This window comes from Plodia interpunctella, chromosome 3, assembly GCF_027563975.2.
Source record: "Plodia interpunctella isolate USDA-ARS_2022_Savannah chromosome 3, ilPloInte3.2, whole genome shotgun sequence".
Lineage (NCBI taxonomy): Eukaryota > Metazoa > Arthropoda > Insecta > Lepidoptera > Pyralidae > Plodia > Plodia interpunctella.
This window is the reverse complement of record NC_071296.1, coordinates 9,664,719-9,682,103: the sequence shown is the minus strand read 5'-3', so window position 1 is coordinate 9,682,103 and position 17,385 is coordinate 9,664,719. Positions and strand designations below refer to the sequence as shown.

Here is a 17,385-nt window from a genome sequence, read left to right as displayed (position 1 = left end):
TTATTTTTATGTCGATTAGACGTCGTAAATATGCGGGTTTTATCACGCAATCTAAGGATAAATTTCATCAGTATATTTTTCTCAGGCACAGTTTGACCTTATTTTGATTTTAGTTTGCAATTTTTTTTAAAGGTACCTATCATTTAATTGACTTACATATGTCCTGCTCTAAGTTCGTATGACTGTATGCATGTGATCGATCAGTGATCTGCGATCTGCTAAAAATACAAATGTTCATACTGACTCATCTCAATTTCTTTTCATAATAATTGTATTAGCAAAGATGCAAGGAAAGACGTTATATATATATATATATATATATATATATATATATATATAGCAATTTATGAATTTAAGTTTTTAATTGTAAATAAAAAAGAATCATGAGTTATCAATTTCACACCTGTGATAAGATAAAATTCCATCAACAGCCTTCCTTTGCTTAAAATTTCAACATTTTTTGTTTCCTTCCTAGAGTGACTGTGACACCAGATAACTATGAATGCAACTTCAATCCTAAAAGAGGCATCAATGGAAGTACAGTCGTCTCACTCCAACACGCGTGTACATCCCACACTGACGCACAGTGTACGTCAGAATAGCAGAGCCACATTCAATTTTGTGGACAGTCGCCGTCTCGGACGGATGCGGTAAAATGTACGCGGGAACGTAAACTTGTTCGAATTTCGAAATTTTAACTTTTTAATTTTATAAGTGTGAAGATGAGTCAAGGCAGAAGTGACGATGGGGTTTTATCCGCAAGAAAAGGCACAAAAAATGTGTCAACAAAGAACTTTTCCAACCCTTCTTTAGAGAGTTACGTGAGTATCTTATAACATTCTTATTGCAATCAAATTAGTTTATTTCTTGTTTATTCAGAAAATATACAATTATATAGAAAATCAATAATAATTAACTTTGATATTACACAAATCTATTAAGTAGAATAATTTTAGATATGTTTGTTTAGCCAATAATTCTGTAATTAAACACAGTCTTAATTAGTTAACCATCAGTGTGAGTTAGTGTGAATTTCTTGTCAGTAGTAAACGTAATTGAAGTGTATAAATAAAGTGGATGTGAAAGTGATAAACCTATACAATTATTATGTGAATGTGATAAAACAACGAAACGAGAAATGACAAAAAAAAGTCAGTGTAGGTACTGTTCCAGGTAGTAAGTGATATTTTTTATCAATTAATTTGGAAACTAGTGAATCAAGTTTAGCGGGAACATAACATCGTTCTCGAACTATTAAAATGTTACCTAAACCAATAAATAAGTCACAACAAACTTTGAAATTGGGAATGTTAATTTATTGAAATCAAATGTACGAGTAATATATAATTATAATGACTTACAATTATAAAGGCTTCCAAGTTTATATATTTATTTTAACAATTTAATATATTCTAATTCTAATACTTTAATAATATAAATGTAAAACTACGTTTCTTTGTTACCTTTTCACGCTTTAGCTGTCTAACCAAACTTCTTAAAATGTTGTATACATATTGTTTGAAGTGCGGATAAGGACATAGGGAGATAGGACATAGCTTACATTCCGGAAAAATGAATGATCATGTAGCATCTCATATATAGTTGTAACCGAAAACAGCTTTGGATCTTTGTATTGTGTCAATGCAGGGGACAACCCCTTAAGATGTTGTCCTATACTCGTTAGTAATTAAAAAATTGCCTTAGTTATTTACTTAGTCACATTCCTACAGTGTTTGTCTATGAAATCTGGAAATTTATATTTTTAACCGACTTCTAAAAATGGAGGAGGTTCGAGTGTATTTTACTTCTTGTGATAACATGATGCAATAATGTGTGAGGTGTGTAGAGCGTCGTAGAGGCGTCGTAGATGATTGTAGAGTCGACGAACTGGCGTAGCGCGGCCTTCAAGAATGTAATCTGCGAACAGAATAAATTTATTTATTATACATTACTACAAAATATATATAAAATTCACCTAACCATTCAAAATCAAACTAAATGATCATGGGGATCTAAGAACATATATTTAAGAAGTATATTTATTAGAGAAATTAAAAAAAACCCCGACTTTCAATATTCATTTCGCTACAACTTCTGATATGCTAAACCGATTTTGATCAAACATATCTAAGAACCACCGCATAAAAATTTGCTATCAAATAAAAAAACCGCATACAAATCGATCCACCCGTTGATGAGCTACGGTGCCACATACACAGACAAACAGGCAGACACACTTAGCGGTCAAACTTATAATACCCTTCTTTTTGCGTCGGGGGTTAAAATTACGCATATTAATTTGTATTACGACCTTATTTCTCGTGTTCTAATTAAATTACGTCTATTTTTGATGCTCTCGATATGGGATGTGATAGCTAGCAGGTCTTAATCATTATGGCTCTTTCGTGAACACAAGAATTTGAGAATAAATTATATAAAAATGAATTATTATAATGAATTGTAAAAAATAATTTCACTACTTCATACAAAACCGTAAACCCTTTTCGAAATTAATTTCGATTGTCACTTTAAGCTGTAACTTTTAATGATAAAAATACTTTTAGGATTATATAGGTGTCAGAATTTGGCTGTCCTTCGCGGCCCAGGGTAAAGACGGTACTGGCATAAACCGACCTACGGAATCTTTAAATTAAATCTATGGAAGGATTCTATAAATTGTATTGATATTCAGCAAACTGGAAACACACTAACAGAGTAACAAATGACGCGAAACGTGATCAATATATACGAGTATTACCTTATTGTATTTTGGAACTAGATATAACTAAACAAGTTAATTTTTGATTTTCATAACAAGTATTACAATTAAGTAGTGTACTAACATTGAAATATGTGTACTATCGCTATTTATCGCCACAGTACTCTCATTATTCCATATTTTAATTATGATAATTTTTAAACATGGTCGTAAATCTGTTTTGATTTCAAATTGAGCAAATAATGTTAATCTTCTCCCAAATAAATTTAGGTCATTTGATAAGAAGACTTATTTTTATCTGATATGCAAAAGATACATTGTCTTCTCTACTATAAATTTATCTATAGAGCGTGAGTAAGTAGGTATCTCCCGCGTTGTAGTTATGAATTAGTAATACTTACTTTAATTTCTTCCTTCCATTCTTCCTTTCCTTTCATAAATTGTATTATAGTTTGGAACATACTAATTTCTACCAAGGGCGCCTTAATAAATGTAATAAAATATAAATAAATGCGTTTTGTTGTACCTAAACCTAAATACTTTTTAAACATATCACTTACGTAGGTATAATTTTGTCTTATAATTTTAAATATTGCATACGTTACATACCTATGTTTTGTAATGACACGGTTATCGCAATAAATATTTTTGGGTTGTGAGTTTGAAATTTTGGTTTTGTAAGTAGAATAATGATAAGCGTGTCTTATAGAGGGTTGCTCCAGTCAACTATAACGTTAACTTTAAGCTGCGCGCCGCTATCCTTTAGATAAAATGCCGTACTATGCGTTTTTCTTCACAGATTAATGTTAACGTTAAAGTTGACTGGTGCAACCCACCCTTTAGTTTAAGGTTTTTATTTTATTTACATGCAAAAAAAATGTCGTGTATTATACACACAGGAGCTGACATTAGCAGATATAGTGTACAAAGAAAATAAACCCAGTCGAACCAAATTTGATTCCCTGCATCCCGAAGTGGAAGACATCCTCGGCTCCAGCCAGTCACCGCGCCCGTGCACATTGGTGTGGAGGGACCTTAGTGTGCACATTAAATTAAAAGACGAGAAGTTGAAGCGACTAGTTAATAATGGTAAGAACCTTTTAATCCTCAAATCAATCTGTATATTATATCTTGATATAGTTATACCAAATATTTTATACAATTGATTTAAGAGTTGTATGAATTGTAAATAGTTCAATTAACATAATACAATCAGTAGCATTTCAGTCTATCGAAATTAATTGTAAATTGGTTGCTATTACAATCACATAGAGTTCCATTTGGTGTAGGTGTAACATGATAATGCGGTTCTTTTCTTCAGTGACTTTTATTTATCGTTTTTAGTTATAGTTCAAACTACTTGATTCATATAAAATTTTAAATTATAGTAACGCAAAAGAAATAAATTGAAGCTAATTATATTTGTTGCAGTTAGTGGTATTGCAAAACCCGGGACGCTGGTCGCCCTCATGGGACCAAGGTAACAAATATTATTAAGCACATATTTACTTACGGGGTAGACGTAGCCCAGAGTCATAGAGACTGGAAGGTCACTTTAGTACTTTTATGTGGAGTTGAGATTTTTTACTTTTCCCTTGATAGACTCTTACTTGACAATCACCAGCTGATTCTTCTCCCAGCCGCTGGTTTAATTTTTTTATTATATCTGTCTGTCTGTATGTTTGTTCGCGTATCGCGCAAAAACTACTGGTTGGAATTTGATGCCGTTTAAAATCTGGTAAATCTGGTTGCTTAGAACCCAAGATATTAAGAACTATAAATTATAAGCGGACGCACGTAAAAAACGCGGGCGAAGCCGCGGACAAATTGGTGAACGGTGATATTTCTCCATACTTAATTAAGTATACCTACATTACCTACCTATTAAATGTCAATAAAATTATTTACGCACAGACAGACAGATCAAATAACCATTGAGAGAAAATCGCGAGGCGTGTGGGGTATCACAACAGTATTGTCTTTCGCGGGTTGCGGTTAGAAATTCATTACGGTAACGTACAATGTCAGAAAATATTATTATAATTTATATACGTATTCGTTGACAACCTCGGTGGACCTCTGAACCGAGAGGTCCCGGGTTCGATCCCCGGTCGGGTCACGATGGAAAATGATATTTTTCTGATTGGCCCGGGTCTTGGATGTTTATCTATATTTGTATTTGTTATAAAATATAGTATCATTGAGTTAGTATCCCATAACACAAGTCTCGAACTTACTTTGGGGCTAGCTCAATCTATGTGATTTGTCCTAATATATTTATTTATATGTTTATTGATAAAGCATTCTGTTGCCCGCTCCTTCATCCGCGGGAAAAAGAACCTTTACAGACTGCTTTTTACAGCTGTGAGAAGAGTGACATATGATACTTTACAGCTCTCTAAATACTACCGCAAAAATCACATTAATCAATTGGTTTGTTTTTAGGTGAAATATTTAAACAAACAAACACATTTTCAAATTTAGCTGTGAGATAAATAGTACATTATATGTAGTTTCGAGTGCTGTTATTCTAACAAACATCCTCACACACTGAAAATGTCCACACTTTTGCAATCAACTCTATTAAAGTCGGGTGTAGTCGTTTCTAATGTTTTTGATAATTTTTTATTTAAGCATCGTATAATAATGTTATTTGTCATATCTTATTATGATTAATTCCAAAAATTAACTAAGATTTTTATTATACATTTGTTTTATTTTTTATTTTTAGCGGAGCCGGTAAAACTACGCTGATGTCAGCCTTGGCACATCGGAGCCCTGGTAAGAAACCGAATAGTCAATAGTGGCGTAAGGATAGGGCACGTTAATACAACAGCCCAGGGTGCTAGATACAAAAGGGCGTCTCGATTTTCCTTATTTTTTACTACGCGATTTTCTTCTAGTGGACTCTATGACCCGCCGGATTCGTAGAGTCAACACGGTATTGTAAATACGAACCATTTCCCTTTTGTTTCGACATAGTGTAGCCCTGTGTAACTAGTCCCTTAGACTGTCTTGAAGTATCCACATCCACAAACTGAACAAGTTTTGCCAAGGCGCCATTTTCGTGCATTCCCACCCAGCTCACCTTCAGGAGTGAATGAGTGTCTATGAATGAGCTCTTTTTTTCATACAATATTTCCCCTAGAATTCAGATGAGGGGTTCGCCATAGAAATTTCGCCCGGAGCGAAATAACCGGCACAGCGTATAATAGAAGGGAATTTGTTATACAAGTTTTGTGTAAATCTTTAGTCAAACCAGTTCATGTGTGTTCAAAAGAGTTATTATCATACAAATTGGTCAGTAAGCTGTTGTTTTAATTTCCATTGAAAAATATGAGGATGAATAAAGTAACTAGTTATCTAGAATGGATAGAATAATCAATGTAATTGCGGTGTAAATAGTCCTCATTGATTCAAAACGATTACAATTACTGGATGTCGAGTTCGTCACATACCGAAATGGCTTTCGGAGTAGAAAGTGTACATACTTAAAGCTTTACCGAAGATGAAAAGATTGGACGTGTGGCCTTAGAATAGCAGCATTCCACATCCTTCCGTGGATGTCGTACGAAGTGACTTCGGGACGCAACAGCCTATGCAGCTAATAGGCAACACAGCATTCCCAAATATGGATGACGTTATCTTAAAATTTTGACGCTGACTCTGAGCTTCATAGCCCCAAATGCAAGCGGGAACACGGAATGATGAGAGAGAGAGAAGATGAAATAGAAGGAATTCCCCAGCAGTGCCAAACCTTACTAATTTGGCAGTAGGTAGATGTTAATTTTTTGGGCCGATCACAAAATATTTTTCGATTTCAGTGGGCACAGTGATGGAAGGCGAGATAGCCATGAACGGAGTGCCAATAGCAGACTTCATGCATCAAGAAAGCGGGTACATGCACCAGGATGAGCTGTTCGTCGACAACCTGACGGTGATAGAGCACCTCACTATCATGGTAAGCAACCATCTATGTAATATTATAAAGTGAGACAGTGACAAAAAATAAGTTTAGCTTATAGTTTGTTTCACTTTTTTTTAATAACGGGGTTAATATTTTGGGAAGACCAGATCACTATTTTAGCGTTGAAAGTAATTGGATATCTACTTCAACAAAATCGATAAATCACATAAATAATTCGTTGCTATATAATCATTTGAGCATCATAAAAGCATTGGAAATAAAACATTTTTATAATCAGAATAAAATATTGACTAAATATGCATTTGAAGATTCGATAAAAATTCATATAACAATTTTATATTTCTTTTTCTAACTAAATATTTTTATAGAATTCCTAAAAAGCGTTTGAAACATAATATTTACTTGAATTAATGGAAATAATCAATTTTTATCTTTAAATCGAGCTTCTTTAGTTGTTTGGAATGTTAATTTTATGCATTTATTCTAAAAATTGTAAATTAACGGCTGTATAATGTGAATGATACCGGATAAATGTGTGTTGGGCTTCAAGTATATTTATAGGTCATTATATTATACTATTCGTTATTCTCGTCTCTTGATATATGCAATCTAAAATTCTTGTGTCTTTGTGTTTTCTTATGAAATAAAATCGCCAATAATCTTTGAAATGTTGGAGATGCTGCTTAAAATATAAATTATACAACACGATAACAAATATCTATCGTTTCGGTTCGGTTTCATTATATGTTTCGATATAATACTATTGGATACATATACTTACGTGTATCAATGATAGGTATAGTAGGCAATGGTCTTTGATTACAGAAATAACAATTGTAAACGCGCGTGTGATCTTTGACATTGCAGGCATGAATGTGATGACCGTTTACCGTCAGGTGGACCGCATGTCTGTTTGAATACGAATTAATTAAAATTAATGTTATAGGCCCGTCTCCGAATGGACCGTTCTACTACGTCCCTGATGCGCAAGCGACGGGTGAACCAGCTCCTTCGTCAACTAGCGTTGTATGGATCCAGGTATACTCGAATCGGAGGGCTCGACGGCCGCAAGACGCTTTCTGGAGGGGAGAGAAAACGACTGGCGTTTGCTACTGAGGTTAATCTCTTGATGGTCTTTTTCAAAGTCTGCTTTTCGAGTCTATAAATATATGTCATCAACATTTACGGAATCCAAAATTCTTAGAGTTTAACTACTAAAGTGACCCAGAAGATTTTTATTTTAAAATAGATATATTACTTATTTAAAATTTAGGAAATTAAAAAATATTCTTTGTAAGTAAAAGGAAAAAGACGAAATTTCAGGTTATGAAATCAAAAATCATGAAATAAGAGCTTATACAATTGTTGTAACTAATTACAGCTAGTGATCAATATAACCGTAACCGCAGATTACGTAATAGGACAAGTACCGTAACGCAAGATTAAGCTTTGAAGAGATATAGTTTTAAAGCGGTCTAGTCGGACATCGCACAGAAATTGTGTTGGTCACACTCATACCTGCCGTCTATAATATGGGTATAATAAGTAGTTATATCGAGTTGTAGTACTCTTGGAAGGTGACGAACTAAGTATATCCTCCTAAGTAGTTTCTATACGACTTGAATAAAATCTGACATCAGTGTTAGCAATACCTAGCAGACTCGATATGAATGAATGAATGAGTAGTTTCCATCTCGATAACAGTTAATTAAAATCCAGACGGAAACCTTCACGGTCGTTGGGCATTAAGAATGCCGGGTTATGCCACTCGACTGTGGATGCAAGTGCAGTAGTTTCTCAGTATTCATTAATGGATATAGGTCAGCGGATTAGGTCCAGACTGTAGATATGGATAATTGTTATACAGTTAACATTTAGCTAAAACATGATGCATAGCTATTGAAACTGTTATATTATACTTGAACTGATAAGAATTGATATCCATACTAATATTATAAACCCCCAAATGACTATATACATGACAGAATATATAGTCAACAATCCCAACTATCCGACACCAAATATCCGAAGTCAGTAGGAGAATTTTTGCATCGGCTGGCTCATTAATGAGATTAAAAAGCTATCTGCCAATTGATACTAAAATTTCGTTGGCTCAGTGACGACTTCATCCAATCCTCGACTATGCTGATTCATGTTATTGTAATATTACAGAGCGGCAACTCAATAAGCTTGAGCGTCTTCAGAATTTCTGTATCAGGTTCATATTCGGATTGAGAAAATATGACCTTGTCTCCACTTTCCGCGCACAACTCAAGTGCCTCCCAATCCGACTACGTCGTAATTACCACATTCTTTCACTTTTATTCAGTATACTTTTTATTCCCTCCTCTCCAAAATATCTGAAAGAGCGATTCCAATATCTACACGAGGCACAGGAACGTCCTACCCGATCCGTCTGCACCCTGCGACTCACTTTTCCCACCCATTCTTCTGCAAAATACTCGAAATCGTTTACAGTACAGGCTATTCGACTTTGGAATGCCCTGGCCCTCTCGATGTGCGCACCGCTCAAACTTTAGACACCTTCAAAAAACGTCTCAAGGAGTATTATCTTTCATGTTGATTAATTATTTATTTCATCATTAAGTATTATTGTCTTGTTCATTTGTTCTAATCTTCATATTTCTGTTTGTATAAGTGTTTATGTTTATGTATGTTTATTTATATTGTATTTATTTGTTTATGTATCTATTTATGTAAGTAAATGTATGTATATTTATCATTATGTTTATTGTGTTTGCTGGTTGCCGTGCCCACCCTCTGCTAATTTGTTCCTCTTCTCTACCCAAAGGTTGGCTGGAAGAGATTGCTGAGCACAAGTGCTCCATATGTATGTGTATCTAATGTGTTTATGGGCAATAAAGTTACATTTATTATTATTATATATAATGAGGGTAAGGTTGTTTGAAAATTATGTCTGCATCCGCAGAAAAAAACACGCGGGCGAAGCCGCAGGCAGAAGTTAGTTTAATATAATTGCAGGAGAGGCCAAACTAGCCACGGATATATTATTGAAAATTAAAACGATCGCCAATTTACGAAATATGCTCAAGCATATAATGGTTTATTTATGGCTCAAATAGGATCGAATTGAGATCACGACGGACCTCACGCGTGATAATAAAACTTTCATACTATATCTTAGTACTTATATATTTTGTATTCCGCGTATAAATTTTAAAAATGTCTTTTTCAGTTGTTTTCAAACTAATATCAGATGAACCCATACTTTTCATAACTTCGTAATTATGCCTGTTATTTATTTTTAAAAGACATTTTCTTCTCTAAAAGCTCTTAACAGACCCAGGCCTCCTCTTCTGCGACGAGCCCACCACCGGTCTAGACTCATCATCAGCTCAGAAGTTGATGTCCTTGCTCCGAGCCAGCGCAGCGCAGGGCAAGACGGTCATCTGCACCATCCATCAACCATCATCGGAGTTGATGGCGCTATTCGACAAGCTGGTGCTACTGGCCGAAGGCAGAGTAGCATTTGCTGGGAATGCGTCCGGAGCCCTTAGCTTTTTTGAAAGGTAATAATACCCACATAATTAAAACCAACTTTCGTCTTCTTCTGAACCGGTCATTCCCTTATGTCCCCGGCGGGGATAAAACTGAGGGCTGACGAACGGGAATAACCGATCTCAAACTTTTCTTACCATATTGGTGTAGTACCTTCAGTTTATGACATCTTTGATGGTCTTAAGTAATATCCATTTATAAGTACTGTTCTGCGTGCACTACCACTGCAAACTGAAATACATACTGAAATATGTGAACATTAGTTCATATAGTATTCATATATTACTTCACAAAGTATTAACTACACAGGACAGGACTACACTCACAGGCGTAATAATATTTACCCGTTACCATGAGATATTTGGGAAATTTTCTCTCTCTCCTACACACTACAACCCCATGGAACCTTATGAAGTAGATTACCAAATTTAAATTTTCTGTGCGCAGTAATTTCGGTTGTTCCTTGTCTGTTAGGTACCAAAAAATTTCATATATTGATTGATTATTTTATAAGAAAAAAGGAAGTAAATATAGTATGCAACTAACTTAATTTATTTATTATTTATTTATGCAAGTGCTGTTGCGTAATGCCTATGAAGATTCATTTTTATATTTATTTATTTTAAGACTTGTTGACCTTGTCTTAATAAATTAGGCTAGACTAGAGCTAGATTTAACAAATCATTCATATTTTTTATAAATAGACAGCCTGCATCAATACAGAGACGTTGACCGTCCTAATAAATTAATTCCACACATAAAAAATACGTATAATAAACATTGATACATCTATATAATTAGATTTAAATTAATAACAGATCTTTTGAAAATGAAGGCCTTAAAAGTGAAAAACAAGATTATACTCTTAGCTAGACAGGAAATTATATAAATAACTATAAGTATTTGCATCAACCAACACAAACTACGTCGCTTTAGTTAGGTTCATCGTTTTTTTTTCTAATATTAAATTAATCCGACATGCAAATTCTATTGACAGACTTGCACCAAGACATTCATAAATAATCATGTCTAACCAAAAAATATGTTAATGATTTTACTCGTGAGAACTAGTTATCTGTTTCGACTGAGGAATTTAGTCTGCGTTAATATTAATTTACTGTGTGTTACAATTCTTAAATCCAAATTTTCAAATTCAAAATTCTTTATTCCATTTATAATGACATACATCACTTATTTCCGTCAAAAAAATGCCTGCCGGCATCCAAAGCGCAGGTGAAGAAGAAGCGGCGCAACAAACTTCACCGCAGCCTTTTCTCCAAGGACGTCAATTAACAAATATAGGTCTAATACATTTATTAAAAATTAGGAGGACGAATTTACATAATTATTAAAAATGTCAAAATTTGAATGAATAAATAAAATAAAAGTTTTATTTCCAATAAAATTATTGAAAATTGTCACACAAAATATATAAATATATATATAAATAGCTAAATGTACAAAATAATGTCATAAATCAATTACATATGTTATGAGGATACTGCACCATGCTTGGGCCAAACATTATTGTCGTTCACATAATCATCAGACTTGTAATATGCCTTTCTACAAACGTATAAATTTTATTCGTAGTCGTATCTTACATATACAAGACATACAATATACTGAACAGCTGTACCCATAAACAATATCTTCAAACTCTTTACAACATTTATTATAGTGGCCAGATATTGGTCCTCACAAATTTGAACGACCGAGTCGTCGTCGACTTGCAACGAAGAAGGAGAGAGAGGATATTTTGAAGAATCTTAGAATATATTAGTAGGTCTGTGCCAGAACTGTTTTCGCCCTTTGATCTCGAGTACCGAGGAAGTTCTATTAAGGACAACTGTGTCAAGAAGACCGACTGGCCAGACAATTGACTTTAAATAAATTCACAGGACATCGAATCAGATTTGTTATCATTTGACTAAAATTTTAATTTTATAACCATTTTTATTGGTATAAAATTCAAATGGACAACTTTAGTATGATATCTGCAATGCTAACATTAAAATAAAACAATCATTATAGTTGTTATTCATGTTTTAGGGGTCAGTAAAGACAATGCTAATCAACTGCCTCAGAAATCCCACAATCTATTTTAAAAAGCCTCATCAAAATCCGTTGCATATTCGTTTTAAAAATCTAACTATGTATACTTAGAGACAGGCACTCAGTGGGAAGCGACGTACCTAATAGTGACGCCAAAGTCTACGAGCGTAACCTGCATATCAAGTTATCCTACAAGGACCTTTGTGCAGCGGCGAATTTGCAACGAATTTGGATAGGTTTCTCTTCCTGGCTAGTCTCTTGATATTTAAAGGCGAGTCCACAATGTTGTCATCAAGATAAAACAATTTATTTGTTATCAATAATTTAAATAATGACAAATCTCTAAGCTTTATTATAGCATACAAAATTAAAGAATATTTTAAGCTAAAGTATGTTTTGCACTACAGTAATAAGAGTAATAAGTGAAATTACTATGGTAAGTGTTAATTATAAACGCCTAAATCTTGTCCTCAGCCTAGGCTACCACTGCCCTTTGACGTACAACCCTACGGATTACTTCATCAAAGTGTTAGCCTTGACCCCAGGGTCGGAGTCAGCCTCGCGACAGGCCATCAAGAGCATCTGCGACCGGTTTGCCGTCAGCGATGCTGCCAAGGAACTCGACATGGAGATACATTTGGAGTTCCACCTGATGGACCATGAAGACGAGGTAACCAATGCCAATCAAATTTTGGCTGTTATTAACGTGCCATTCAGACAAGTGGTTCAATGAACAGAATAAGGTAGACATCATTGTTGAACCGAAAAGTCCCGACCTGGAATCCTTCTCGTGCCACGTGAATTTGTATACTTATCTAACTAGTAGTAGTTTTTATCGACCACCTTGCTTCCAGTGAAGAAAAAGATCGTGAATCCTGCAATCTGATTAATAAATTTATAAACTGTATAACCACGACTATCAGCCATGAGGAATATTTCTTTAAAATTTTGACAAAGATTACTAAACTGTTTACTTTTATTTTAGAACGTGAAACGAGACAAGATGGACACTTTCAACCCACCGTTTTGCTTCACCAAGATCATGTGGCTGGTGTACCGATACTCCCTGATCATCATCAGGGATCCTCGCGTGCAGTTCATAAGGATCCTGCAGAAATTGGTGAGTATATCATAGATTAAGAGCCGACTGATGAAACCTAGTTGATTTTATTACGTAGTTGTAATTACAACAAACAAACAATATACACTGCGCACCACAAGAGTTCGAAGAAACTGACCTGGCGTAGGTATACATCTATCATTTGCCTACTCAAAAGCAAAATTGCCTACTACAAATAAGTAAACTGTCTACAGCGCGGGTAAACAATAGACTGCAGGCCCCAACTCTCGTGGCACGAATGCCAAATAGACGATGAAATTCATCATGTTTCAGGCTATAGCTCTAACTGCCGGGCTCTGCTTCCTGGGCACGGCGCACCTCACGCAGTCAGGAGTGCAGGACGTCCAGGGGGCGCTGTTTATCATCATAGCCGAGAACACCTTCAGCCCCATGTACTCGGTCCTCCACATGTTCCCGGAGGAATTCCCACTCTTCCACCGGGAGTTGAAGGCGGGGCTGTATTCTACACCAGTTTATTACACTGCCAGGATGTTAGCTTTGGTAAGTGTTAATGTAAATAAAAACAGTAGGTATAACTACTTTACAATATATAATCATCGTGAGACTTGAAAGCCATGTACATGGATAGTAGGATTATCCGTGGAAATTAGATTGACCTATGAGAAAAAATGGAAGCATTAGTGTGGACTGTCGAACTGATCTGCTGTCTACCTACGCAACATAACGCTCCTGTCGCAATAATGATGAAACATAAACTCCTAATTATAGGTTATCTCAAGGTTTATCTTTCGGAAAAATATTAGTCTGGAATACTCAGGCCTTTTTTTATTATTTACCATGTCTCATCTGTAAAATAAAATAGCCCTGCGAATTCACAATTTTTAGTTTCTTTTTGTGAAAACATAGTCTATTCCATTTATTTTTAATTTTCCAGTTCCCGGGGCTAGTGGTGGAGCCCACACTGTTCACCCTCGTGGTTTACTTCATTGCTGGTCTCCGGACAACGTTCTATGCCTGTGGACTCACTGTCTTCCTTTCTATTTTGGTGCTCAACGTTGCTATTGCTTGCGGTATGTATGAATCATCAAGATTGAATGAGAGAATGTTACTCATTGACATCCTCCTCTTTCTTTGGGTTAGCAATCGACATAAATTTGTAGCATTTGTTCATAGAGGTAGGTGGGTCATATGACTTGAGGCTTGCATGAAGACATGGGTCCAACATGTGAGATGTTCTTTTTAAAATGTTATGGGACACGATCCAAATTATGACCTGTTCATTATGATAGTAGATATTATGATAGTATTTTTCAACAATTTGATTTTTGTATAAATGTTATATGTTAACAGTAGACTTATGACCATGGAGATGTACTTGCGATGCGACCATTTTTCAAAAATAGCAGGACTACTGAAGAATCAAATGGACACTACAATGAACGGGGCTATTGTCTTGAATGGACTAGTGTATGGGTATCCGGTTCTATGTGAGAAACTATGTCGCCTGCCTGACATGTGCATGCGTGCCAAGCGCATATCATCTTTGTCGACATATAGCCAGCATTTCTTCGGGTTAAAGAAATCTTTATTCTCATAAGAAAACATTCACTTACATGAGAACTTAGAATCTATGGCTTAAACTAAAAAAGTATTTACAATATTGTCATTGCGCGTAAGATACAGTATTTTTATACCTACATTCTTTAAACTACATACTTGGAGTTGCGAATTGGAAGAGGCAAAAGCGGCATCATAGGTGTATTATCGGTTGGTGATTGATGGATTGCGGTACCAGTACCGTACGATTCCTGGACTTGGCTTTGTCATTATACTTTGCTTTGTATGTGAAATTTAATTAAACATTGGTATTTTTTCAAGGTTCATTCTTCTCATGCGCTTTCGGGTCCATGCCTGTAGCCATCGCCTACCTCGTGCCATTTGACTACGCTCTCATGATGACGTCTGGCCTTTTCGTTAGATTAAGGTAATCTGCAAAATGATAAAATTTATTTAAAATAAAATACTTAAAACGAAATCTACCTACTACCGCTTAACCAATGTTAATAACAAGTGGTTTGTTAATAAGAAGTTATTTTTTATTTCAGTTCAATACCGAAATACATATCCTGGATCCGCCATTTGTCTTGGCTGATGTATTCCAACGAAGCCATGAGCATACTCCAGTGGGACGGAGTCCAGAATATCAGTAAGTATTCATTTGGAAATGAAAACCTAGATAGAGCCTTGGTTTGACATAAAAACATTCTTGTGTAGTAGTAAAAATATGTATCTAGACTGATGGGTCAGATGTCTTCCCATCAGTCTAGATTGAAGTCAAACTCGTCAAATTACTTATTATAAAAAAATACTCTTTGTTCGTAGTTTGTGGATTTCAGTAAAAATTGTTCATTCTTTATTTGGCACGCCACAGAATGGGCGAACTACAGCTAACAACTATAACAACGAACAAATAACATCACTAAGCAAAAATGTTTTTTTTATTGACATCATAAAATATCGATCACATCGTAATTTATTTCCTTCAATGCTCCATTGTGTCTTCGCTTCCTGCGTGAACCAGACAAACAGATGCCATATGGCGCCACGTACCCGTGGTTTGGGTATTCCCTAAGCACAAAAAGAGTCTCGCAGGTAGCTATATAAATACCAAAGAAAACTTCTACTATACTTTGAATGATTTTTAGACAATCCTGGAAAAGGTTAACTTGTTTTGAGAAACCGATTGTATTATTTAGAAAAACAAATTAATTATGTCGGTACTTTATTATGATATTTTTAAAGAACGAATGTTATTATTTGTTCGTTAAATTAACTTTCAGTTAGGGCCTTGGTTTTAAAATTTAGATGTTTTTTCCAGCATGTATGGAGACTTCACCAGGGATACCTTGCCTTAGCAATGGAGATGAGGTCCTGAACAGGCATGTATCAGTTTTTTTTTAATTCTAGAAATAACGAGTTGAAAAGGTCGTCTTACTGACAGCATTACGACACATGTTTACTTGCCCAGCCTTAAACTGTGTGGCTTTATATTCTTGACCGGTCTTCGTGGTGTGATGGTGTTAGTCCATCTAGTCCTTGTATATTATATTTATAATAAGTGTCCTTCTGTCGCGTTTGTCTGTCTATCTATATAAACGCGTGTTTATTTGTTCACAGGTACGACTTCGAAAGCGACCGTCTCTGGACTGACGTCATAGCCCTCTTCGTTCTATACCTTGCTTTCCACCTCCTAGCGTTACTCGCACTTCGCCACAGGACCAGGAGAAAATAATGCGTATAATCTGCACGCCAGGCGCTAGTTAAACTCTGCGCGCGTATGATATCGCTGTAATGTTCCAATTCCATTTTCAAAACATGAAATGTTGTTGTCCAATGTATAAATACCAAATACAAATACAAATACTTTGTATTTGTATAAATACCATTATTGTTTCTTTCTTTTTTGTTGATCTGTGGAAATTACCGTTGGAAGAATTATACTGGCCACAATATGACGGGCCATACAATAATTTGAATATGGAATATATTATCGAATCATCAAATGTTAAATTTTTCCTCGTATTATATAACATACTTACATACTTCCAGTAAGTACTCGTAGTTAAATGATATTCCCGGATCAAGTTGAGTTCCTATTTCAGTCGCGCGCAATGTTATCTGGCGTACTAACTCTTGTTTTTTGTTACGTTTCATGGTGTCTATAAAATTTATATATGGAGTGATGTATTGTAAATAAATGTATACCTGCCAATAACATGTGTTTTATATCTATTCAAATAATAACAAGTAAAATCTTTATATGGGCTAGTCTCTAATTTGAAAGTCCCAACTCACAATAACAACTTTATTGATACTTTCTTACTAGAAATACACTATCGGCGAATTCATTCGAATGCCAACGCGAATAACAGCAATCAGCAATGTATTACGACACCCCTCAAGTTCGATGAATTCGCCGATAGAGATAAGTCTCCTCATCGAACTGCACATATACCACACGCAATGTACATATACCATTGCGTTCACATCACGTTACATTGC

At 35.1% G+C, this 17,385-nt stretch overlaps 1 protein-coding gene across 1 annotated transcript; it reads left to right on the top strand.

The window, feature by feature from the left end:
* Positions 1–604: 604 nt before the first annotated feature.
* On the top strand, positions 605–17,092 carry st (scarlet). The gene is made up of 16 exons (XM_064437074.1): positions 605–821; positions 3,619–3,808; positions 4,151–4,199; positions 5,451–5,500; positions 6,544–6,680; positions 7,594–7,764; positions 9,960–10,198; positions 12,717–12,912; positions 13,228–13,362; positions 13,636–13,863; positions 14,258–14,393; positions 15,202–15,307; positions 15,429–15,529; positions 16,202–16,262; positions 16,501–16,730; positions 16,769–17,092. Exons 1-15 carry the CDS (start codon positions 723–725, stop codon positions 16,613–16,615), a joined length of 2,013 nt encoding a protein of 670 aa, XP_064293144.1. The 5' UTR covers positions 605–722; the 3' UTR covers positions 16,616–16,730; positions 16,769–17,092.
* Positions 17,093–17,385: the final 293 nt, after the last annotated feature.

Coding starts and splice junctions, on each gene's coding strand:
- st (XM_064437074.1), top strand. CDS start 723: ATGAGTCAAGGCAGAAGTGACGATGGGGTTTTATCCGCAAGAAAAGGC. Junction 12,913..13,227: donor TGATGGACCATGAAGACGAG/GTAACCAATGCC, acceptor CTTTTATTTTAG/AACGTGAAACGAGACAAGAT. Junction 13,363..13,635: donor TAAGGATCCTGCAGAAATTG/GTGAGTATATCA, acceptor ATCATGTTTCAG/GCTATAGCTCTAACTGCCGG.